Source organism: Leptodactylus fuscus, chromosome 2, assembly GCF_031893055.1.
Source record: "Leptodactylus fuscus isolate aLepFus1 chromosome 2, aLepFus1.hap2, whole genome shotgun sequence".
NCBI lineage: Eukaryota > Metazoa > Chordata > Amphibia > Anura > Leptodactylidae > Leptodactylus > Leptodactylus fuscus.
Window position 1 is genome coordinate 86,606,635 of NC_134266.1, and position 26,740 is coordinate 86,633,374.

The 26,740-nt window shown below is 41.7% G+C and overlaps 2 protein-coding genes across 2 annotated transcripts in view; both read left to right on the forward strand.

Moving 5' to 3' along the window:
- The window catches only part of LOC142194808 (serine/threonine-protein kinase 38), a 432,602-nt gene that overhangs the window by 237,577 nt on the left and 168,285 nt on the right, over positions 1-26,740 (forward strand). The gene's annotated exons all lie outside the window — the stretch shown is intronic.
- The window catches only part of SYCP1 (synaptonemal complex protein 1), a 102,836-nt gene that overhangs the window by 18,629 nt on the left and 57,467 nt on the right, over positions 1-26,740 (forward strand). Inside the window, exons 7-15 of the mRNA XM_075264160.1 lie at positions 1,128-1,186; positions 4,595-4,664; positions 8,106-8,179; positions 10,625-10,733; positions 11,717-11,811; positions 16,026-16,210; positions 19,667-19,734; positions 22,833-22,894; positions 25,802-25,918. Coding sequence (XP_075120261.1) covers positions 1,128-1,186; positions 4,595-4,664; positions 8,106-8,179; positions 10,625-10,733; positions 11,717-11,811; positions 16,026-16,210; positions 19,667-19,734; positions 22,833-22,894; positions 25,802-25,918 — 839 coding nt within the window. The remainder of the gene's footprint in view (positions 1-1,127; positions 1,187-4,594; positions 4,665-8,105; positions 8,180-10,624; positions 10,734-11,716; positions 11,812-16,025; positions 16,211-19,666; positions 19,735-22,832; positions 22,895-25,801; positions 25,919-26,740) is intronic.

Genomic DNA, 26,740 nt, shown 5'->3' on the forward strand with positions numbered 1-26,740 from the left:
GATAGCTCCTTACCCGGGGCACAGATCGGGAAAGCCGACAGTGCGCTGAATGAAGCGCACTGTCGGCTTTCCAGCAGTATATAGAACTGCCTGTGCCCCAGACCATGAACGGTCCTCTTTAAGTGCACTGCCATATAAGCAACCCTGCAGCCCTGCACTTTGCAGGCATAAAGACTGTCCAGGTCCCACAAGTGGGTAGCAATCACCTCAAAATCATCAGGAGTAACGGAAGGCGCAGTACAGGCTCTGCTGTATCTGATCTTTTATCCAGGTTAGAGGCAACCCAACAAGGCACAATCATGTCCTTTCAGTTTTATATTCTAGAATATGTTCACCTGGTGAGGTAAGCATTGTGCTTACCGCAGGATATATGGGACTAATATAGGTGCAATAAAGAGTGTCTATTACACTCATCTCATATGTGTGTGACTTTCTTCTCAGTCTTATGATATGTTTTGAATAAAAAGTAGAGATGAGCGAGTAGTACTCGATCGAGTAGGTATTCGATCGAATACTACGGTATTCGAAATACTCGTACTCGATCGAGTACCACTCGCTGTTCGAATGTAAAAGTTTGATGCAGAACCAGCATTGATTGGCCGAATGCTATACAGTCGGCCAATCAACGCTGGTTCTTCTCCTACCTTTAGAAGTCTTCTCCGTGCAGCTTCCCCGCGGTGTCTTCCGGCTCTTCATTCACTCTGCCAGGCATCGGGCCTGGGCAGATCCGACTGCGCACGTCTGCTTGTAGTGCGGGCATGCGCAGTCGGCTCTGCCCAGGGCCGATGCCTGGCAGAGTGAATGAAGAGACGGAAGATGCCACGGGGACGCTGCACGGAGAAGACTGAAGAATTCTCGGAGGATCCAGCCCGACCCTCACTCGTGGACTTGGTAAGTATAATTTGATCGAATGTTGCCTACCCCTGAAACGAGCATTTTCCCCCCATAGACTATAATAGGGTTCGATATTCGATTCGAGTAGTCGAATATTGAGGGGCTACTCAAAACAAATATCGAACCTCGAACATTTTACTGTTCGCTCATCTCTAATAAAAAGCAGTTTATGAAAATTAATTTCAACATATAGAACATCCAAATAAAATTCTAATATTTTGTTTACATTTTAGATGAAAATGAAATAGATGACACAAGACAGTTTTATAGCGATCTTAACAACAATATTGAGGCAAGTTGAAGAGAATGCTGTGAATGTAAATGAATTTATATTTCTTTATTGTTATGAATATTATTATACTATTATAATACATTATACTATTATAATGTGGTATAATAATATTATAACACACACAGACATTAATGTCTAAACCGCTCGCAACAAAAGTGAGTACACCCTTAAGTGAAAATGGACAAATTGTGCCCAATAAGCCAATTTCCCTCCCCAATGTCATGTGACTCATTAATGTTACAAGGTCTCAAGTGTGGGAGCAGTTGTCTTAAATATGGTGTCATTGCTCTCCCACCCTGTCATACTGATCACTAGAAATTTGGCATGGCACTTCATGGCAAAGAGCTCTCAAAGGATTTGAAATAGGGAATTGTTGCTCTACATAATGATGACTATATGAAGGCTATAAGAAGATTGCCAACACCCTGAAACTGAGCTGCAGCACAATGGCCAAGACCTTACAGTGGTTTAAGTAGACAGGTTCCACTCTGGACAAGCCTCGCCATAGTCGACCAAAGAAGTTGAGTGCCCATGCTCAGCATCACAGCCAGAGGTTGTATTTGCAAAATAGACATATGAGTGCTGCTAGCATTGCTGCAGAGGTTTAACAGGTGAGGGATCAGCCTATCAATGCTCATACCAGAAGGAAGCTTCTTCTAAAGATGATGCACAAGAAAGCCCACAAACAGTTTATTGAAGGCAAACAGACTAATAATATGGATTACTGTCCTGTGGACTGTTGAGACCAAAATAAACCTATTTGGTTCAGATGGTGTCAATCATGTATGGCAGCAACCAGGTGCATAGTACAAAGACAATTGTATCTTGCCTACAGTTAAGTATGGTGGTGGTCTGGGGCTTCCGGCTGTGGGGAGCTACAGTTCATTAAGGGAACCATGAATGCCAACATGTACGGTGACATACCAAAGCAGAGCATAATCCCCTCCCTTTGGAAACTGGGCCGCAGGGCAGTATTCCAATGTGCTAACAAACACAAACACGTCTCTAAGACGACCACTGTCTTGCTAAAGAAACTGTGGGTAAAGTTGCTGGACTGGCCAAGCAAGTCACCAGACCTAAACCCTATTGAGCATCTGTGAAGGATCCTCAAATGGAAGGTGAAGGAGTGCAAGATCCCTAACATCCACCAGCTCTGTGAAGTCGACATGGAAGAATGAAAACCTGCAATGCTCTAGTGATCTCCATGCACAAGAGAGTTAAAGCAGTGCTGGAAAATAATGGTGGCCACACAAAATATTGGCACTTGGGACACAATTTGTCCATTTTCAATTAGGGGTGTACCCACTTTTTGTTTCCAGGGGTTTAGACATTAAAGGAGTTTCCCATATCACTGTTTCAGCATTTTGCCTATTGTCTTTTCCTCTCACTTCCTGTATCCCCCCCCTTGCTGAATGGGACACTGAAGTTTCACAATTCTTATGCAGATCAGATAATACTCACTATGCTTGTACAGAAAGACTCAGTGTTATCTGTGAGTTTACATGTAGAGATAACAGATTTGGCTTTTTCAGCAAACTGCAATTAGCTGAACTGATTATCCTGACGGCAGAGCAGTAAGTGACATCACTTGTCCTATCTCACAGGTCTGTGGTTATGGTAACGCAGTGTAAACAATGGGAGGAATACGTTCACATAGCAGGCAAATAAAGCAGCATTTCTAAAGCAATATATTTAGGAAAAGTCTTTAATTTACACAAACTACCAGTATAGATCATATCCTTGAGATGGGACAACCCCTTTAATGGCTATTTGTTAAGTGATTTTGATGGCACACCAAATTTACACAGTTATACAAGCTATACACTGACTACTTTAGATTGTATGTCATATACATATATGAAAATATATAATGAAATAACTATATGACATGGTTTTATAAAGTGATTTGATATGTGAACATGACTGTGTTACAACTTTGTATGTATGTTCTACTAGCATTTACCCACGACTTCGTCCGTGGATCATTGTTGGGGACGATGCGGCAGCGACCGTGGACCCCCACTGACTCCCAAACCCCTCTTTTGCGCCGACCGCTCTCGCACGGCACACTGTGATCTCCTCCCCCGCAGGACCCATTCCACGCGGCACTTTAGTACCCCCCACCGAAAGTGGTCTTGCGTGGCCCCACCCCTGACCCTGGGTGGGCCCCCAAACCCCTCCTCCGCTGCCCCCCTGCCCCAAAGTCCTGGGCACTGCACTGTCCCCCTAATCCCTCTCCCCAAAGCCACCACACGTGCCCCCCTCCCCCCTAAAAACTCACCCCTATGGCCCCCCAGCCCCGCGGGTCTGGGAACCTCCCTGGGCCCCCAAACCCCTCTCCCGCACACCCCCCTGGCGATCCAAACGGCGCTCCTGCGCCCCCACGGTGGAGCGCCCGGCCCCATACCCTGCACTTCCCCAGTATACTCACACAGAGCCGGCTCTTCCGCTCCATGTGTGGTGTCCCACAGATGGAGGCCGCGTGTCCGCCTGGGACCTGAGCCGGGAGTGTCCAGCATCTTGTTCGGGGCACAGACTGTCCCCAGACGCTGGAGTTTCCGAGCGCCGCCAAGTTCATGCAACATGGCAGAGTCGCGACGGAGATCCCGCACATGAGGCACCATCTTCTTCACTCAGCGCTGTGTCGGCTGCATCCTCCCACAGCATAGCGCGCACCAATCAGCGAGCGCTTCAAGGGCCTTGATGACATCATCTTAGGTCGTCAAACTTACTCCCGACTAAACTTCGGTGCTTGAGGTCGTGACGCCTGGCCACTCACGGAGATGGTAAGTAGCCTATCATCTATTCCGGGCATCATTCTATGTGTGTGTGAAATTTCAGGACACTACATGCAGCAATGTAGGCGTGATTAAGGAACAAACATCCAAACACACAAACTTTCACATTATTAGTAAGATGTTTGGTTTCTTTTGTGTGTTTTTTTAGGCCAATCTAATTGACACATGATAAATGTAATTCACACTGCACTAGTGCATTATTACATCTATGTCAAAGTCTTCTTATATGTTTATGTGCTATGTACAATAACTTCCAGTGTTTTGCTGCAAAATTTAGATATAAATAGTAGAATTATTACCATTATTATAAAAATAAATATTGTAGAATAAACATGATTGCTTTATGAGGCCCGGTTCACATCTACGTTTAGGCCATTCCGTTCCACAAGCCACATGAAATATGCAAGCAGCACTTTTCTCTCCTTATTTTTCGTGCGGAAACTGAGTGAACACACAGACCCCATTATAGTCTATGGGGTCAGCAGGTTTCCTTAGGTAATCACTTTTTTATGCAAATAGGTTTCCATTTGGAGGGTCCCCAACCGGACTCACCGAACAGAAACCCGATCACAGATGTGAACCGGGTCTAAATGAGAATTATCTTTTACAGCGGATGATAATGGCCTTTGAAGAACTTCGCTTACAAGCAGAGAACTCAAGACAAGAATTGTACAACCAAAGTATGTATTTTTATGTTTTTATTTTGCTAATTTTTTTCTGATTAGTTTGTTTCCTATTTTATTAAAGGGGTTATACCACAAAAATTGATGATTCTGATTGATTGATTGATTGATTGATTCTGAGTACAGGAATTTCAACTCATGTGGAGAAAAGAGGTCTTTTTTTCCTGTTCAGAATGTAGCGGTGAATGCAGAATTTGTGGCCTTCATTTCAATATGAGTAGCGAAGATAGTCAAGTGCTGTACTTTGACTATTTCTGGCACTGAACAGAGCTAAAGTACAAAAGTTTATAAAATTTTGTATTTCTCCAGGTAGGTGGCCATGGTCTAGTCTCTTTGCAGAGACTGGTACACAGTGAGTTTCTTGAAGTTATTTATTTAGTGTCTCCATTCTTTGCCACTTTCTATGGCCACCTTTATTTTGGCCTTGTTCAGGTCTTGTTGGGAATTTTGGTTTGGCAGGTGGCTGTCGCTGGGTGGGGGGTTGTCGGGTTTGCTCAGGGCTCTGTGGCTTAGCCAGGCTTGGTGGTGGTAGGAGCCGGGCTGCTGCCATGAATGTGCACCTGGAATGATAGTGCCCTCTTCTGCATTGAGCCATAGGGGGAGTTTGCCTAGTTCTTCCCGGCATGCTATGTTGGAGGTGCTGAGATGGAGATGGAGGAGGTATTTACAGAACTCCAGGTGGAAGGGTTGGAATCCCACTTTGATTGGTCTGGGTAGGTGGCTGGGCCCCAAACCTCACTCCCGTAGAGGAGAATCGGGGTGATGACTGCTTTGAATATCTTCAGCCAGACCCTCAGTTGCCTTCTGATGGCGTAAAAGGTTCTGCTGGCTTTTCCTTCCAGGGTTTCTATTGTTGGTTTGAAGCTCCCTGATTGGTTAAGCTCCAGCCCCAGGTAGCTGCTGGTTTTCTCCAGTGTGGAGCCGTTTAATGTGAGGTTGGGAATGGATGCTTTGTTGTGGCCCTTCTTCTGGAATACCATGACTTGTGGTTGATGGGTAGTGACCATGTGGTGCTGAATTTTTCCAGTACCGCCAGGCTGTCTTGGAGGCCTCTCTTGGTGGGAGACAGAAGCAGGAGGTCATCGGCGTACAGCAAGAACTTCACCTTGTTCAGGGTGAGGCCTGGTGTTGGTGAGGCCTCCAGTGCAGCAACTAGTTCATTAATGTATATTTTGAAGAACGTTGGGCTCAGGCTGCAGACCTGTCTGACACCCCCAGGCCTGCTGGAAGTACACTGTTCTCTTCTCATTCACCTTCACTCAGCATTGGTTTCTGGTGTAGAAACAGACTCATAGCATCTTAGATAACTATGCCCTTTAGGCTAGGAAATCTGACACATACATGGACCGAGTTTCAAGGGTTACTCTGTTATACTACATATATACTGTGTTAAGTTTTCCAGAGAAGGATATTTAATGTGTGAGGTTTGGTTTACATCTGCACATGGCTTTTTCTTTGGGGTTCCATTTAGGGATCAGCATAAAAAAGCAGTTACCTAAGGAAACCTGCGGACCCTATAGACTATAATGGGGTTCGCATGGTTTCCATACGGTTTCCGTTTGCATTTTTCATGCGGAGAAGGATTGCAATTCCCGTACGGAGTGGCAAGTGCAGATGTGAACCAAGCATCAGCTGGAGCAATGGTACCAAACCTGACAAACTTGGGTTAAAGACGATATGCATGAGGTCTATCTCCCATTCCTACTTTGCTAATCACCAGGATGCGCATATACCCTTAGAGTTATGACTAAAAACTGTAACTCTTTCCCGCCTCAGGCATTTTTCGATTTTTTAAACTCTCCTTCCCCCTCCAAACCCCATAACCTTTTTATTTTTCCGCTCTCAGAGCCATATGAGGTTTTAATGTTTGCGGGATAAATTTCTCTTCATGATGCTACCTTTATTTTTCTGTACAATGTACCGAGAAGCTGAGAAAAATTTAGAATGGGGTGGATTTGAAGAAAAAGTGCATTTGTACGTGCATGTGCATGTGCCAATATTATTTGTACAAATTATTTGTTAATTTTAAAATTATCTACAAATTTAAAAATAACTATGTACATGGGAATACCCATTTAAAGGGGTATTCCCATGTACATACCAATTTTTAAATTTGTAGATAATTAACGGTTAAACATTTTTGCAAATATAAGTAATTAAACATTTTGCATAATTTTAAAGATTTTCTCTAAATATCTTGTGGTCACAAGTTATGGTCTTGATCGGTTGCCAGTGGATACAACCATGAATGCAGGACCCTTCTAACATCAAAAAATCAGCCATGATTTCCTTATTGTGGCCGGGATATCTTCTGATACATGTAGTCTCTCTGCCTGATAACCCGGCCACAATAAAAAAAAAAATCATAGCTGAGTTCCTGACAAGTCTCAGACCATTGAAAGTTTCTACATTCGTGGTCGTATCCATTGGCAACTAATCAAGACAACAGATTGTCACCACTAAGGTGCATTCACATTGAGTAAACGCACGTGTATTTTTCCAAAATCCACGTGTAAAAATACACGTGTAAGAATAAGACTCCCATTTTCTTCAATGACATTTTACAGGCGTATTTTTACAGGCGTATTTTTACACGTGTAAAAAATATCATTGAAGTCAATGGGAGTCTTATTTTTACACGTGTATTTTTACAAAAATACATGGACATTTACTCAGTGTGAATGCACCCTAAGATTGTTAGAGAAAATCTTTAAAACTCTGCAGAATTTTTTTAAGCCTTTCTTGAAGAGAAAAATATAACAGGTTATGACTCTAGATGTTAAGGACACGTTGATCCAGGGGTTTTATACTGACTGACAGATTTGGAGTCGGGAAGGAATTTTTCCCCCTGAAATAGAGCAATTGGCATGAGCCTCATGGGGTTTTTTTTGCCTTCCCCTGGATCAACTCTGTAGGGATTGTAGGGTTATAGGTTGGACTTGATGGACTGATGTCTTTATCCAACCTCATCTACTATGTCACTATATATTTGGAAAAATGTTTAACTTTTAATTATCTAGAAGTATAGATATGATTATGTTCATGGGAATACCCCTTTAACCCTGTGACTACTGTTGAGCAATGTGTGTGAATGAGTAGTCCTGTTTATGAGCAGCGCATACCTAGCAGCTCAAAAACTAGATAAATAATACTAAATTGTATACCTGGGATGTTTAGACTGGAAGGTGAGAGCAAGAGTAAGTGAGACTATGTTCACTTTTGCGCTGGGCCAGACCTGAACGACAGAGAGTCTGACTACCAAAACAGTGATTAACCATGGACACAGGCAGACCTCTCAGACCATAATGGGGTTCTCCAAGTGTCTTTCAGGTGTCTGTCGTTTTTATACTGAAACCAGCAGAGAAAAAGCCTCCGTATAGAACTTCACTAATTATGTTGACTTTGATTTAAATATATATTTTTTTCTTTATCTTCAAGTAAGGCAAGACAATGAAAACAGACAAGAGACACAAAAGGAGCAAAATCTTGAATTGGCTAGATGCAAAAAGCAGGTATGGTTATTTACTTTACAAGTTACTAAGCTGAAATGTCATTTATTGGATCTTTAAAAAAATTCATGGAACTTATTTCCAGCTGCTGTGTATGCAGGGACAGTTTTAGACAAAATGTGGCCCAGAGCAAAATTAAAAGTGGGGCCTTGGTTAGCATTGCAGCCCTGCAGTTCTGGTGTTCAAATCCCACTAAGGGCAAAAAAAAAAAAAAAAAAAAACATCTGCAAGGAGTTTGTATGTTCTACCTGTCCTTGCATGGATTTCCATCCCATATTCCAAAGACATACTGATAGGGGAAAAATATACATTGTGATCTCTATGTGGGGCTCACAATCTACACAAAAAAAAAAAAAAAAAAAAAATTAAAAGTGGGGCCTCAAATGCTGACACAAATAATGTCTTCATCTTCCAGTGACAACTCCTTTAATAACGCCTCCTTTCTGTCCCCAAAACAGTAACAACCCCCATTTTCCCACACACAATTCAATTGACCACCTTTGTACCACCTAATAGATTTTTGCACCTACTCATCAGTTATAGCCCCGAGCCTTATAAATAATAGTCCTATGTTAGAAATATTATTAATCCCTTATCAGTAATAGTGCCCTTTTAAATGATAGTCCTTGCTTATAAATAGCACCTTGTATCAGTAATATTCCCCCTTCTCTGTAATAGTTCCCCTTATCAGTAACAGTCACCCCTTAAAGGGATTATATCATTGGAAAAACTCATTTTTAACTAAGCATATATTTGCATAGCCTTTAGAAAGGCTATTCCACACATACCGTTTGTTTGTAAATCCTCCCAGCTGTTTTTGAATTAGTCTGCTTTTATTGATATGCTAATTAGCCTCCAGCACTGCATCGGCATTCTGTCACGGCATTGTACTCCGAATTAGGCACAAATGAATGGGCCTAGTCGTGAGGGAGGTGTTGCGAGGCGGCCATCCGTGGCTAAATCAGCCGTGGAATCCGCCTTGAAGAGAGGCAATGTTTCTTCTTTTTCCCGCTTGCGTTTTTTTCCCTCTTGCGGAAAAAAGAAGCGACATGCCCTTTCTTCAAAATAACCGGTTCCCATTGAAGTGAATGGGAGCCTTTTTTTGAGCAGGATTTTGATGCGGATTCCGTGTCAAAATTCTGACCAAAAAATTTCCCATGTGAACTTAGCCTAAGGTGGATGTCCGCATCAAATTCCTATTCCTTTTTTGTAGTTTGAGTAAGCCCTTATTATGAAGTTATGCAAATAAGCTCTTTGGAGAAATGAGGGTGTTGTATCCTTTTTGCTCTAGAAACCTCATTTGAAAAATTGTGATATTTTGGCAACAGGCATCAATTTGATTCAGGTGACCCAAACTTATTTATCTGCAGGATTCAATTGAAATTCTGTGATCTGGCGACATACACTTTTACTACACACTAAACAAATGGAAACATTTGCACTGCCTTAGTCTAGTATGTATAAATTGTGTGACAAAGGTGGCTTTGGTGTGGCAACCTAGTCCTGGTATAGCATCTTTCCTTCTCAGAGGCTTTCTTGGTCTAGTGCTTCATTAATGTTGTTTACCCACATGTAGCAAGAATACTGTGTAGACCCTCATTTTTCCATTATTATTCCATTAATGAAATAGCAAAATTTATTGTAAATCAGTTCACATTCATTATTTATACTTTTCGAATGTGTACATCATCTCTATGAGGGTCTTTGTGTCTGAAGCCAGCATGTAATGTTGTGGAGAACAAAAGGCTTGTCTATTTTTCCCCCTGCAGTGTGAGACTTTTAGGGGGAATTCACACGATGTAACACAGCGCTGATTCAGGCATGATAACTGGGGTAAGAATTAGCGGTGCAAAACAGAATACCATTGAGTTCAATGGGTTCCATTTAACGTGCGTAACACGTTGAAATCAATGGGTTGATTTCAATGTGTTACGCACGTTAAACGGATCGCATTCAACTCAATGAGATTCTGTTTTTCAGTGCTGATTCTTATGCGTGTTATCGTGCCAGAATCAGCGCTGTGTTACATTGTGTGAATGCCCCCTTATAGTGCGGTTTGCAGTGTGCATTTGTTCTATGCACTGTGATGGCTCCTGCTGTATTTGCTAAACCTAACCAGTGGCTGATACATGTCATTGATCCATCGGGTAGGTATAACTTTTAACATGCTAGATGCCATGATGCAGCAAACCTTAGCTTGATATAAAACATATCTAACTACAGCTCATGCAAGATGGCTGCTACCATAGTAATGCACTGATAAACTACAATAAGAAGGTAAAAACAAATTAGAAAAAAAAGTTTACACTGTTTGGTTTTAATCTGTAAAAGTGAAACAATCCCTTTTGTATGTGCCACCGTAAAGAAAGGGTGTCCGTGAATATTAAATAAATGTTGACAGACATGATTATTATTTGATTATTTGTAATAATGCTTTCATTCTATTAGATACTGGAACTGACCCAGGACAGGGAAGACAATGAGAACAAAATATTGAATCTGAAGCTTCGGCTAAATGAATCCACAAATAAAATTCAAGAGTTAAATCAAATTTCAGGTAGAAATGTCTGTTTACTAATCATATTTATTCTTAACTATGGTGAGCTAAAATATGGTAAGCTGCTGTAGTTTTGTGACCTGATTGTTTACAAAGCCTAATGATTAGAATGATCAGAAGTCATCTCTGTATATTATAAAAATGGCTCATAAAGTGGCATATTTAAGTTTAGATTCAAAGACAGTAGTTTGAGACAGACCCACCTTTATGATCACAGTTAAGGAGTAGATCTTGTCCCACACCTGGACTAGGTTTGCTGAAGCTATTGTACCTTCAGTGTCACAGCTGGTTAATACTAGCTAAAATCAGTTGTAGGGTCCAAGGGATTCCTAAGGGTCCTTTCACACAGAGTAAACGCGCTCATTTTAGCAAAATACAAAAACGCGCCAAAAAACATGACGTGTTCTTTTACATGTTTTTTCTTTACACATGTAAAAAATGCCATTGAAGTCAATGGGAGTCTTATTTTTACACGTGCATTCTTTACAGGTGTATTTTGCCAAAATGAGCGCGCATTTACTCCGTGTGAATGGACCCTAAGGCTGAGTTCACTTGGGGTATTTTGGTCAGGATAGTGAGGCCGAATTCGCCTCAAAATCCTGACCAAAAAATGGCTCCCATTGAAATCAATGGGAGCCAGTCAGTTTTTTCCGGCTCCTGGAGAAAAGAAACAACATTCTCAAATCCGCCTGAAGAAACTCCCGACTAGGCCCATTCATTTGGGCCTAATCCGGATTGGAGCGCCGCGACTGGATGACGGTGACATCAAACAGCGCCTTAGCATGTATGTAAGTGATATCCCAGCTCCTCTTCTTAGGTCACTAATTGCGGCGGGTACTTCAGATGGAATTGGTACCACTGGATTGGATAGCGATTGGGGCACTGGAGTACCGTGGAAAGTCTGGGGAGAGCTCTGCAAAATGTGTACATATTGAAATTATGAATGGTACAAAATGTAGTTGTTTTTGTGATTATTTTATCAGAAAACAATCAAAGGGAGTTGGAGAAACATAAGAAAAAAGCAGATGAAATAATCACCAAGCTAGAAGCTTCTAACTTAGCCTTACAGAACACTAAGGTAAAAGTTTCCTAAGTTTCAAATACGGATGTGTCAACACTTAAAGGGGTTGTCTACTTTGAGAGACAAATGTTATTGCTTATATAATAAAAAAGTTGTCAAATTTTCCAATATACTTTCTATATACTTTCTGTATCAATTCCTCACAGTTTTCTAGATCTTTTCTAGATCTCTGCTTGCTGTCATTCATTCTGCTTACTCCCAGTGGATAAAAATCAGTCCATAGTCATGTGAGGAACACACAGGTGCACAGCTCGTTATAGTTACAGCTAGTAATCTGCCAAGTAATGAGCTTTGATCTGTGTGTGATCACATGACCATGGACTGGCTCATGGATTTTTATTGACTGAAAGTAAGCATAATAAATTACGTCTAGAAGAAAAAACAATCTCAATATGGTTCAAAGGGGTTGTCTGAGAATTGGCCTACCCTGTCCTGATACATATTATGCATCATCTTAGTGTCCATTTTCCTTTACGGGTAAGATTGCAAAGACAAAAAATGATTGCCACTGCTATTTTCTATGCAAAACCTATCCAATACAAGTCCCTAACTGCTGGTGATGGGTGGTGTCAGAGTGCTTAATACCATTTGTTTCTGTTTCAGCTTGATGGGACTTTAACCCCTTAAAGAGGCTCTATCATTGGGAAAAGTCATTTTTAACTAATCACATCCTTGCATAGGCTTTAGAAAGGCTATTCCACACCTACCTTTAGTATCTAAATCGCCTCAATGGTTTCTAAATAAGTCCGTTTTTATTCATATGCTAATGAGCTTCCAGCCAGCACAGGAAGTTCCCAGCAGCACTCGTCCCTATCCACTACTCTCCTATGTGTGTGCAAACTGGAAGCTGAGTCATCAGCAGCAGCAGCCTGTGCCGTAGGAAACAATAGCAAAGAGGAGTGCATGATGCATTGTGCACCAGTCTAATTAGCATAAGAATAAAACTTAAACTAGAAACCACTGAGACAATTTACATACTAAAGATAGGTGTGGAATAGACTTTCTAAAGCCTATGCAAGAATGTGATTAGTTAAAAATGACTTTTCCCAATTATAGAGCCCCTTTAAGGACCCGGCCATTTTTTGGTTTCACATTTTTGTTTTTCCTTCCTCACATTTCAAGAGCCATAACTTTTTAATTTTTCAGTTCACAGAGTCAGATGATGGCTTATTGTTTGCGGGACAGATCATATCGTGTAATGGCACCATTTAATATGCTGTGCAATGTACTGGGAAGCTGGGAAAAAAATGAGAATGAGGTGCAATTGGAGAAAAAATGCATTTGCGCCAATTTCATATGGGTTTAATTTTTACAGCGTTCTGTATTCTGCGTTTCAGTACGAACACGGTGGTACCAAATTTATATGGTATTAGCAAAATACAAAAAAGTTTTTGTGTCGCCATATTGTGACATCTGTAACTTTTTCATATTTACATGTATGGAGCTGGGTGAAGCGTCTTTTTATGCGGGATAAGATTACGTTTTTAATCATATCATTTGGCGAAAGATCTGATAGTTTGATCAATTTTTATTCAATTTTTTATAGGAGCCAAAGTGTTGAAAAAAAGACTATTTGGCTATTTTGATTTTTTTCGCTGCTATGCCGTTCACAGTATGGGATAAATATTTTAATAGTTCAGGCATTTTGGAGCACGGGGATACCTAAAGTGTTTGTTTACTTTTATTTATTTACTTTTATATCTGATCTAGGGAAAGGGGGGTGATTTGAACTTTTGTATTTTTTTATACTTTTAAAAACTTTTTTCTTTTTTCTTTTACATTTATGATCAGATACCCTAGGGACCTTGAAACCTAGGGGGACTGATCGCTCAAACTATTCACTGCAATACTACTGTATTGTAGTGAATAGCAAAATGATAGAAGTTCTATTACACGCTGCCTCTAGCAGCGTGCAATAGCGCTAATGTTATGGCAAGTCTGGGAGCCTTCAATAGGCTTCTGGCTGACATAGCAACTGATCGCTGCCCTCCGGTGATGTTCAGTAGGGCCGCGTTCAGTGAAAAATGCAGCCGCTGGTGCCGCCTGCGCAATTTAGACGCCGTGGTCCTGTTTGACTGCGGCATCTAAAGGGTTAACAGCTATGCTCATTGTGGACACCGACTACTGCTGTTAACGGCAGGTCCTAGTTGTATTATACATTCGGCATCCGCCGTGTATGGAGAGAGCTCAGCTGCTGAGCTCTTTCCATACATCGCCATGTGACTCAGGGCATAGTATTACGTCCTGGGTCGCTAAGGGGGTTAAAAACTGTACCTCCAGTTATAAACAACTTTTCATATATGAATAGTGAGATTTGAGATTAAGAAACTTTGTAATATATCTTAAGGAGATCTGTTTCCTTCAGTTTACCACTAACATGAACTAAAATGTGTCAGGAAAAAAATTCAAAATTACTTTGGAAAGTTAAACCATTCCAAAGTTATTACCACATAAAGTGGCACATGTCACATTTAACCCCTTCACGATACTAGTATGGCGGATGCTGGATTTTTAAACATGGCAGCCGCTCGGGAGTTGGATGGCCGCCATAGCTGCCGGGTGCCTGTTGTTTTATACAGTAGACACTCAGCGCTAATGCCCGCGGGCATTCACCCCTCTGACACCTCGGTCAAAGCTGACCAAGGAGCCATTTTCCCGATGGCGTGTGGGCGCCGCCATTTTCCAAAAGCAAGCTCTGGGTCCGGGATCCCGTTGACATAACAGCAGGGAGCCTTGTGACTCTATGTAGTCTGCAATAGAATTGCTGATTTTTTGCAAAGCATTGCAATACATTAGCATTGTAATGCATTGCATTAGTGATCAGACCCCCTAGTTCACCCCCCTTTCCCTAGAACACATATAAAAGTACTTAAATACTGTGAAACACCTACAAATTAGGTATCCCTGTGTCCGAAAATGCCCAGTCTACAAATCTATAAAAATATTTTTCCCGTACAGTAAACGCCGTGGCAGAAAAAAAAATCTCTGATAAAAATTTGAATAAAAAGTGATCAAACAATAGCAATTCCCCCAAATGGTATAACTAAAATGTATACATTTTCCTGCAAAAAAAGACACCCTATACATCCCCATACACAGAAGTTTAAAAAAGTTATGGGTGTCAGAATATGGCGACTTTTAGAAAAAATTTTTTTGCCAGTTTTGGATTTTTGTTAAGGGGTTATAATGTAAATAAAACCATATAATTTTGGTATCCCTGGAATAGTACCGAGACATAGAATATAGGGGACATGTCATTTTGGCTGCACAGTGAACACTTTAAAAATGATGCCATTGGAAAGTCGCACAAATGCACTTTTTCTTCAGATTCACCCCATTCTGATTTTTTTTTCCAGCTTCCCAGTACATTATACAGAATAATTAAAGGTAGCATTATGAAGAACAATTTGTCCCACAAACGTTAAGATCTCATATGGCTCTGAGAGCGGAGAAATAAAAAAGTTATGTGGTTTGGAAGGGGGGACTAAAAAAACGAAAATCGAAAAATGCCCTTTGCGGGAAGGGATTAAAAAAAGATGGGACTCTGCAGTACCTTAAGGGGTTAACAGAGTTGTCTAACAGTTTCAAATGTACCTTCAGGAGGTATATTGAGTGCCAGTACTGTCTCTAAGCAGGCCACTGTATTTTTCATAGTAGCTGTTCTGAGTATTGTGGCATTAACCTTTTTAAGTGAATGGGACAATGTAATACCCAGAATAGATTCACAAAGTACCTGCTACAAGCAGCCTCCCACGACTGCTACATGATTTGATTGGTCTCCCCAAAATTAAAAATTAATTTCCTATCTTATGCCCTGTTCACATCTGCTTTAGTATTCCATCCAGAAAGAGTCCGTATAGAGAACCCCTGAACAGAATGCAAACGCAATTGCAAGCGCTGTGCTGTAAAAGCACATGGACCCCATAGACTATAATGGGGTCAGTGTGCTTGCCGCACACTGCCCGTACGAATCATGGGTTCTGTGTGCTTTTACAGCACAGCACAGCACAGCTCTTGCAATTGCATTTGTATTCCATTCAGGGGGTCTCCATGCGGACTCTCTCCGAATGGAATACAAAAGTAGATGTGAACGGACCGTTAATAGGTAGGCCACCAATTTTTTAAAAGTGGATAATTCCTTTGATTTTAAAGATTCATAACAATTCTTTAGAAAACAAAATTGTGAGCTTATATTGGATGTTTGTATTTAGAATACACTGAAAAGCAAAGAAAATGAATTGTTGACAGCCCAAACACTGTTATCTGATGCAACCAAAGAAAAACAATTGATTGTAATAGAACTTGAAGAAACAAGATCACATGATGCGTTACAGCTGTCAGTACTCCAATCAAAAGTTGATAGTTTGGAAGAAACTCTCTTTACTGAACAAACAAGGTAAGATGTTATTTTTGCTAAGTTCACATCTGCGCTCAGGTTTCTGTTCTTCGGGTCCACTCGGGGACACAAAAAATGGAAGCCCAATCTGCTTAAAATGGTTAGACTACAATGGAGTCCACCTTATTTACAAAATATGTTTCCTTCCCCATTTATCAAGCTGAGTTACTAATTACTTTAGAGGGGAGGGGGTCAAAGAGGCTGCTGTAAAAAAAACAAACATGCAAATAAGCTAATATGTGTAGCTGCTAGACTCTGCTAAGCTACCGGGGTAAAGCATGAGGCAATTCATTAGTAATAGAGATGAGCGAGTAGTACTCGATCGAGTAAGTATTCGATCGAATACTATGGTATTCTAAATACTTGTACTCGATCGAGTACCACTCGCTGTTCGAATGTAAAAGTTCGATGCAAAACCAGCATTGATTGGCCGGATGCTATACAGTCGGCCAATCAATGCTGGTTCTTCTCCTACCTATAGAAGTCTTCTCCGTGCAGTTTCCCCGCGGCGTCTTCCGGCTTTTCATTCACTCTGCCAGGCATCGGGCCTGGGCAGAGCTGACAGCGCATGTCCGCTTGTAGTGTGAGCATGCGCAGTTGGCTCTGCCCAGGCCCGATGCCTGGCAGAGTGAATTCAGAGCCGGAAGATGCCGCGGGGACGCTGCACGGAGAAGAGTTCTCAGAGGATCCAGCCCGACCCTCACTCGTGGACTTGGTAAGTATAATTTGATCGAACGTTGCCTACCCCTGAAACGAACATTTTCCCCCATAGACTATAATAGGGTTCGATATTCGATTTGAGTAGTCGAATATTGAGGGGCTACTCGAAACGAATATCGAACCTCGAACATTTTACTGTTCGCTCATCTCTAATTAGTAACCTTCTCATCACTCTCCTCTCTCCATAGAGTTCTGTTTGTGATCTAGGCTACTGATTCTTTGCAAACAAACAGATTAATAAAGACTTAGGGAGAAGTATAGCAGCTTAATACGTGGAAAATTAAACTGATTTCTTTAATAAGATATATTACAAAGTACTATGTGGGGTGGAGGTAAGAGAAAAAAATTAAACTATGCCAGAACCAGTGGAGAAGCACCTATTAAGGGATGCAAAAAGTGGTAGTACGAGAAGATGGTAAAGGGTTCTCTTTAAGCGCAATGCTTCCTCACCCCAAAGAACACTTTGTAGTGCGTTTGATGAAAGTAACATCTAATTGCATAAAAGACGGCAGGAGGGAAAAGTATAAAACAATGAAGGGTGGAGCAAGCAGGAAGGAAAAGTCCTTCCTTTATATTTTCCAGTTTTTCAATCCATTCCTTAGGGTAAGTTCAGATGGGGTTGGCCGGGTAGCCGTGTCTGAAAGCCGGTGCACTGCAGTGACATCCAGACGCATACTCCACTCCGGATTAGGCCCAATGAATGGGCCTAGTTGGGAGGAGGATGTGTCTTCAGGCCGAATCGCGAGGCGAAACGGCCTGAAGAATGAGCATCTCGCCTCTTTTTTCCTGAGTGGCTCCCATTGATTTCAATGGGAGCCGTCTTTTTGGTCAGGATTTCGAAGCGGATACGGCCTCAAAATCCTGACCACAAATCTCCATGTGAACTTACCCTCAGTTCAACTGAAAAAAGTAAATCAAAAAGTGCAAGAAAACCTTCAGTTTTTCTTAAAAAAAACCCAAACAACTACCATATGTGAAAGCTTCCATAATCTAAAGCAAGTCGCGGCCAAAATGTGCTGTGAGAAAAACCGTGGCAAAAATACATCCCTTTTTTTCCCTCAGCACTTTTCACAGAAAGTCTGCTGTGTTTTCTTTTGTGGAATTTCTGCTTCAATTATATATATATAGGGAAACCGCCAGCGTTTCCATAGAAATACCAGTAAATTATATGCTGGGATTTCCAAAAAGACAACGGTTTTGGAAATCCCAGCATTTCTGCTAAGGGTATTTTTCTGCAATGTGAAACTGCTTTCCTTTGGAGTTTTTTTTTAGCAATGTATTGATGAGGTTTCTTCAAATTTCATCCACTATGCTGGAAATGTAAGGGTCAGTTCACACAGAGTTTTTTGGCACAGATTTTGACACTGAATCTGCGTCAAAATCCGCCTCCAAAAAACGTCTCCCAATAGAGTTCTATGTATTTTGCTAGCTTTTTTTTCCGCTAGGAGATTTTTTCACAATTCTTCCCACAGCACTTTGAACAGAAAGTTCAGCTTTCCTCCGTGGACTATCTGATGCCATTATATCTATGGGAAAGCCGGTGGCGTTTCAGCAGATATAATTGACGTGTTGCGATTTCCAAAACTGTGTTGCAATATTAAATGCAAAGTGGGCATAGGGTTCGCGTGAATCAAATCCATGTTGCAGTTACTGTATAACGTCGCGGTTTTTCCCGTGGCGTTTCCGCTGCAGGCATATCGCGGTGTTTCCGGCCAGTGGAGCCCTGGAAAGTTTTTATACTGCTCCCTTCTGCTTAATCTACTGCTGGCTTTGGCTCAAGAAAACCTCAGCAAAATTTGCAATAAAAAATGTTGCGTTCCCGCAACATGAACTGCTGCATGTAGTAAAGTTCAAATACCCAAAACTCCCCCCGACACATTAGCAAACATTTTACACTTTAAAATGGATGAGTGATTTGAGTCAAAAAAATCTAAGACGTTTATTTGGAAATAGCATAAATGAGGTAAATAAGATTGCAGATACTAGTTTATAAAGTGTCTCAATATTTAAAGGGATCCTATCTTTTCAACACAATTTTTTCTCCCTAACATGTCGGAATAGCCTTAAAAAAGGCTATTTGTCTCAAAACTTTAGATGTCTTCTCCGTGCCGCCATTCGCCTGCAATCCGAGGACGGGCCCCAGCGCTCAAGCAGCACTAGGGTCGTCCTCAATGCTGCCAGAGAACTCTCCAGCGCTGCCTCCATCTTCTTCTGCAACAAGATCTTCACCGCGTCTTCTTCCAGTGACATCTTTCTACTTCTAGGCCTCAGGCCTCAAGCCGACTGCGCATGCCCACCAGCCACGAGAAAAAGGCCGCTTACAATATTCTGGAAGCGGCCATTTTTCTTGTGGCCATAGGCATGCGCAGTCGGCTTGCCCTAGGCCCAAGGCCTAGAAGTAGAAAGACGTCGCTGGGAAGAAGACGTGGTGAAGACCTCGTTGCAGAAGAAGATGGAGGCAGCACTGGAGAGCTCTCTGGAAGCATTGGGGATGCCCCCAGTGCTGTTTGAGTGCTGGGGCCCGCCCCCAGTGCTGCAAGAGAGCTCATTTGCATACCAAGAAAAACCGGGATTGTAGGCAAATGGCGGAGTGGAGAAGAAAAGGCAAGATAGGAGAAGAATAGCCTTTCTTAAGGCTATTCCGACATGTTAGGGAGAAAAAATTGTGTTTAAAAGATAGGATTCCTTTAAGACATTTTTAACATAGGTTCATGTGCATTTATTTTTTTCTTTCAGATTAAAAGAAAGAGAGGCTCAGTTGGAAGCATTAAGACTGGAAGTATTGAACAAATCTAGTGCTGTTGGTATGAATAAAAATTAGTCCAATAAATTATAAGTTGCAATAAAGGTTGAAGTTTAGTTAACATTCAGGCTGGGGCCCCACATTGCAAAAACGCAGCGTTTTACATTACCTGTAGAGTAAATGGGATTCTGGTGAATCCCTTCCTCACATTGCAGAACAACATCCACAGCGTAAATGCTGTGATTTCAAAAACACTAACGTCTTTTTTTTTTTGGCTGACCACACTTTATATGATCCCCTTTTCTGGTATTACACATATAATATGACCCCCTTTTTTGCCCTCCACACAGTGTATGACCTCCTTTGGCTACCCACACAGTATATAACCCCCTTTTTTCTGCTCCACCACACAGTATATGACCCCCCATTTTTGCCCTATACAGTATATGACCCCGCTTTTTATGGCCCTCCACAGTATATGAATCCTTTCTTATGCCATCCACACAGTATAGAACCCCTATGTTCTGACCCATCCACAGTATATGACCCCCTTTTTTGGCTTCCAACATGGAACATGACCCACTATTTCAAGCCCCTTACAAGCTATATAACCCCCTTTTTCTGGCCCACCACGTGGTATATGACCCCCTTTTTCCCCCCTCAGTATATGACCCCGCTTTTTATGGCCTCCACAGTATATGACTCCCTTTTTATGCCCCCCACAATATATAATCCCCTCTTTTGCCTCCACAAAGTATATGACCCCCTTTTTATGGCCCCTACATAGTATACGATCCACTTTTTTACCCTCCCACACAGCATACTGCCCAGTAGCGTAACTACCGCGGTAGCAGTGGTAGCAGCTATCACGGGGCCCCACACCTTAGGGGGCCCGGGTCCCCTCACTAGTTAATATGCCAAAAAATAGTGAGCAGCTGAGTGAGTGCAGACTGGTGAGTTTAACCCATGTGTGCAGGGCAAGCTGTCAGCACACAGTACTGCCTGCTGCCTGGGGATGAAGGGGTTATTACAGTAAATAATACTGTGCTACAGGGGCCACTATAGGGTATAATACTGTATATAGGAGCCACTATAGGGTATAATACTGTGTACAGGGGCCACTATGGCACATTATACTGTGTAGAGAGGCCACTATGGGACATTATACTGTGTGTAGAGGCCACTATGGGACATACTACTGTGTACTTGGGCCACTATGGGGCATAATACTGTGTGCAGGGGCCACTATAGTGTATAATACGGTATAAAGGAGCCACTATAGGGTAAAATACTGTGTACAGGGGCCACTATGGGGCATAATAGTGTCTGCAGGAATGCGGGGCAAAAGGGGCGGTCAGTTGGGGTCTTTGGAGGGGGGGCCCCATGTCAAAGGTTCACCACGGGGCCCTGCCATTCCTAGTTATGCCCCTGATATGGCCTCCTTTTTATGAACTCCCCACAGTTCATGACCCCCTTTTATACCACCCACACAGTACATGACCCCTTTTCATGGGCCACACACAGTATATGATTCACCTATCCCCCTCACCCACAGTTTAGTACCCCATATTTTTTTTTACCAGTAGCGTGCTGGCATTCTTCAGCATTGTAACCTTAGGGCTAGTTCACACGGGGTTCCGCCTGTACACATTCCGTCACGCATGCAGTGATGGGATGCTGGTGCAGTGCACTGGCATCCCATCACGGCATTCCGCGATGCATTAGGCCCAAATGAATGAGCCGGAGCCTTGCGCTGCGGACGCCGCGGCTGAATCAGCCGCGGAATCCACGGCAAGATAGGGCAGCTTGCTTCTTTTTTCCACTACTAGCTAGCAGAAAAATGAAGCAAGTGGCTCCCATTGAAGTCAATGGGAGCAGCGGATTTTGGGGCCGGATTCCACGTCAAAATCCATGCCAACTTGCTCCGTGTGAACTAGCCCTAAATGTAGCGCTGCCAGGAGGTGGGAGCGGAGGTTGGCCTCTACAGGAGCATTCACAGGTGAGTAAAAATTATTGTTCGCTGTCTATTGCAATAATACAATAATTTAAATGTACAGCACCATGGAATTAATGGTGCTATATAAATAAATAATAATAATTAGCCGCTGATTAAAAAAAATGTTTCTTCCCCCCAGTTTATTCCATGAAGCACTGCCTGAGACCATGGCCACCTCATGGAAGACACCTCTCTGTCTTTACACTGCCTAACTTTCTCCGTACCAGTGTTCCTTAACAATTAATAAAACATACATTTTAATATGAGTACTTTATTTATGAATATGTTGATTTTAGATTTCCAGCTGTGCATGAGGGAAGTATAAAAAAAAGCCAGGAAATAAGCAAATACAACATTGTGCAAAAGAATTGGCTATTCTCCATACAACCTATATCTTGTTTGCATTAGAGTGTTAAAAAGAACCTTGCACCACAAGGTGCAACAAGTCCAGCTCTTTACATAATTTAATAGCTGCTGCTCCACTGATTCTAGCACAGTTGGAATTTCTTTCTCTACCTTCACCATTCCTGAGCAATCAATGCTGTTTGGTGTCTTATAAGATATTTAGGCTCTGTACTATCAGGAGGGCAGTGCCAGACAGAAGCAGGCAAGTACTGTGATTCTAAGATCTGACACTGGCTACCTCTGACTGACACTGCCCTTCTTATATTACATAGCTTAAATAGCAAACCAAGCAGCAAAACTACCTGCACTTGTTGCTAGGGAATGGTGGGGCTAAAGAGTAAATTCCAACTGTGCTGGAATTAGAGGAGCAATAATTATTAACAGATGCCAAGAACTTGAATTGGTGGAGGTGATTAGGGCTCTATGGGGGCCATATCATCACTTTCCGGACATTTCTTCCAAAGGTTGCTCACACCAAATATTGGTATAGATTTGGCTTTTCTGTTCACTTAATTTTTGTTATTTTACAAACAGTAATCTATTACTATGTCTACTTTTGTTAGCATTCTTACTTTGCAGCATTTTTTCCAACACCTGCCTAAAACTCTTGCACATCACTATATATTACAATTCACTGCATGCATTTCATACATACTTAACTGTTTGTGATTTACCTATATCGTATAATTCATTATTGACTTGGGTTGCTTTACTACAGATTTGTTGAACTATCCTATTTGTTTCAATCTTGTTATTAGATGAATTTGTTAAAACAAATGAAAATCATAGAAAAGAAGTAGAGCAGTTCAAATCTGAATTGGTAAGTTTTGAGCATTAATGCTTTCACTTGATGTACATTCTGTATAATATCACTTTTCTTTATTTGTCTTGAGTTTTGTTTCTAACACAAATGTGAATAACTTATAAATAAAAAGACATAAGAAAGTTGTTTGGTCATTCGTCAATTGTCATCAAACAGTCAAAGCCGCCTCCCCCCAGCTTACTGAACAGGCCACTAGGAAGTATCACAGTATAGACTTTGCCTTTACCATGAGAAATTATTTATTGTGATTACTAGTTATCTAATATAAATGCAGATCAAATAATATGCACAGTAAATGAACAGTTTTTCAGTTTGTTTTCAGAATAATTGGGAAATGAAATGGCTTTATCAATTAAATATAAAGTTGTATGCCAACAGGGCTGCTGCATATAAATGAATGAAACCCCACTCAAATGTATATGTTTGGATAGAAGAGATATCTAAGAAAAGTATTGAAAGAGTAGGCTATGCTGTTTCAGACAAATACTACAGAAATGGATATTGCAAATTTTCCTTTGTTCTAAAATTTTTTCATAATAATACCAAATTATTATGGATTTGAAGATATAACAACCTTTTTTTTTTTTTTTTTTTTTTGGAGACTGTTTTGTTGTACCTACTGTTTATACTGTCAAAAATCTCACTAACACTGCAGTCTGGAGTTTAGACACTTTCTGTGCTAAAGTATTTTGTAGGAAATAGCGTTAAACACTATATATCAGTTCACATACATACATACATACATACATACATATAAATTTGTGTGTATCTGAAATTGAAGTCTGTCAGTGGCTATGTACTATGGATGTGTGCACAAACACACCCATGTTGTGAATATGCAGCGTTTTGGCTGTGGCAGAAATGCTGCAGCAAAAAACACTGCGTATTACAGTACCTGCAAAGTTGATGGGATTCTACCTAATCCCATCCACACATTGCAGAAAAAAATCTGCAGAGGAAACGTGGAAAAATATCTGCAATGGAAAGGAAAACTCTGCAGACTTTCCGTGAAAAACACTGCAGAAAATCACGCAATGTGTTTCCGCAGCAGTCTTTTTCACAGTTTTTCCTACTGTGGCTTAGGCTCACAAAGGAATTGAAAGATACAGCACCACCATCTTGGATATTATACAACTTTGTTATAAGCTACTAAATCAAACATTAAGGATGATTGTTACATAATCAATAGTGTGACTGCTGGGATTCCCACTGATAATGAGAACAGGGTCGTGTTTACCCCTGTTTAGAAGGAGCATGTTCGCTGCCATAATGTTTGAATGGAGTGACAACATGTACGGACCCCAACATTCATGGACCCCAACATTCACACACTTGTCACCTATCCCGTAGATAGGAGTCATTTTTGATGATCAGATAAATGTTTTTCTGGAATAAAGTACAAATTAGTTACCAGTTTTTCTTTTACAAATGTAATTTGTAGAGATGAGCGAACACTAAAATGTTCGAGGTTCGAAATTCGATTCGAACAGCCGCTCACTGTTCGAGTGTTCGAATGGGTTTCGAACCCCATTATAGTCTATGGGGAACATAAACTCGTTAAGGGGGAAACCCAAATTCGTGTCTGGAGGGTCACCAAGTCCACTATGACACCCCAGGAAATGATACCAACACCCTGGAATGACACTGGGACAGCAGGGGAAGCATGTCTGGGGGCATAAAAGTCACTTTATTTCATGGAAATCCCTGTCAGTTTGCGATTTTCGCAAGCTAACTTTTCCCCCATAGAAATGCATTGGCCAGTGCTGATTGGCCAGAGTACGGAACTCGACCAATCAGCGCTGGCTCTGCTGGAGGAGGCGGAGTCTAAGATCGCTCCACACCAGTCTCCATTCAGGTCCGACCTTAGACTCCGCCTCCTCCGGCAGAGCCAGCACTGATTGAAGGGTGCGCTTGAACCCTTGTGCAGCCTCGGCTCTGCTACATCAGAGCCGAGGGTGCACTTGAACCCTTGTGCAGCCTCGGCTCTGCTACATCAGAGCCGAGGGTGCGCTTGAACCCTTGTGCACACTCTGCTTCATCAAGCTAATAGAATGCATTGGCCAGCGCTGATTGGCCAATGCATTCTATTAGCCCGATGAAGTAGAGCTGAATGTGTGTGCTAAGCACACACATTCAGCACTGCTTCATCACGCCAATACAATGCATTAGCCAGTGCTGATTGGCCAGAGTACGGAATTCGGCCAATCAGCGCTGGCTCTGCTGGAGGAGGCGGAGTCTAAGGTCGGACCTGAATGGAGACTGGTGTGGAGCGATCTTAGACTCCGCCTCCTCCAGCAGAGCCAGCGCTGATTGGTCGAGTTCCGTACTCTGGCCAATCAGCGCTGGCCAATGCATCCCTATGGGAAAAAGTTTATCTCACAAAAATCACAATTACACACCCGATAGAGCCCCAAAAAGTTATTTTTAATAACATTTCCCCCTAAATAAAGGTTATCCCTAGCTATCCCTGCCTGTACAGCTATCCCTGTCTCATAGTCACAAAGTTCACATTCTCATATGACCCGGATTTGAAATCCACTATTCGTCTAAAATGGAGGTCACCTGATTTCGGCAGCCAATGACTTTTTCCAATTTTTTTCAATGCCCCCGGTGTCGTAGTTCCTGTCCCACCTCCCCTGCGCTGTTATTGGTGCAAAAAAGGCGCCAGGGAAGGTGGGAGGGGAATCGAATTTTGGCGCACTTTACCACGCGGTGTTCGATTCGATTCGAACATGGCGAACACCCTGATATCCGATCGAACATGTGTTCGATAGAACACTGTTCGCTCATCTCTAGTAATTTGCTAACATACTGAGGACCTGTTAAATAACAGTGTAGAGCAAAAATGAGAGTGTATCTAGCTGTAGCTTGTTGCTTATAAAGAATATATTTTTTACCCTATAGGAAAACTGCATAACCGTTGAAAAGGAGTTGGAAAAGAAGTTAGCTGGGGAAAAACGTGAAAACAAAATTTTAAAGTTGAAAGAACAAGATCTGCTTATTAATCAGGAAAATCTTCAGGTAGCTGAAAATGCACTATACCAAAAAATGTTTTGTTTACATAAAACCATATAGCCATATATAATAATAGTAATAATAATGTCACCATAAACAACACAACGTAGCAGATAATTGTAAAGTGGAATGAAAATGATAACTGGTTTTCAAAATTTTAATTAAATAAAAATCTGAAAAGTGTTACGTGCAAAAGTATTCAGCCCCCCTTATATCAATACTTTGTAGAGCCACCTTTTCCTGCAATTACAGCTGCAAGTCTTTTAGGGTATGTCTTTACCAGCTTTGTGCATCTAGAGACAGATTTTAGCCCATTCTTTGCAAAATAGCATAAGATCAGCCAGACTAGATGGAGAGTGTCTGTGAAAAGCAATTTTCATGTCTTGCCTCAGATGCTAAATGGGAATTAGTTCTGGACTTTGGGCCATTGAAACACATGAATATTCTTTGATCTAAACCATTCCACTATAGCTTGGTTGAATGTTTAAGGTCATTGTCTTCCTGGAAAGTGAATATCCCAGTCACAAATCTTTTGCAGCCTCCAACAGGTTTTCTTCCAGGATTGCCCTGTATTTAGCTCCATCCATCTTCCCATCAACTCTGACCATCCTCCCTGTCCCTGCTGAAGAAAGGACTCCCCACAGCACAATGCTGCCACCACCATGTTTCACAGTGAGGATGGTGTGTACTGGGTGATGAGAAGTGTTTCTTTTCTGCCACAAATTGCGCTTTGCATTCAGGCCACAAAATTCAACTTTGGTCTCATCTGACCAGAGCACCTTCTTCCACATGTATGCTTTGTCCCCTGTATGGGTTGTGGCAAACTGC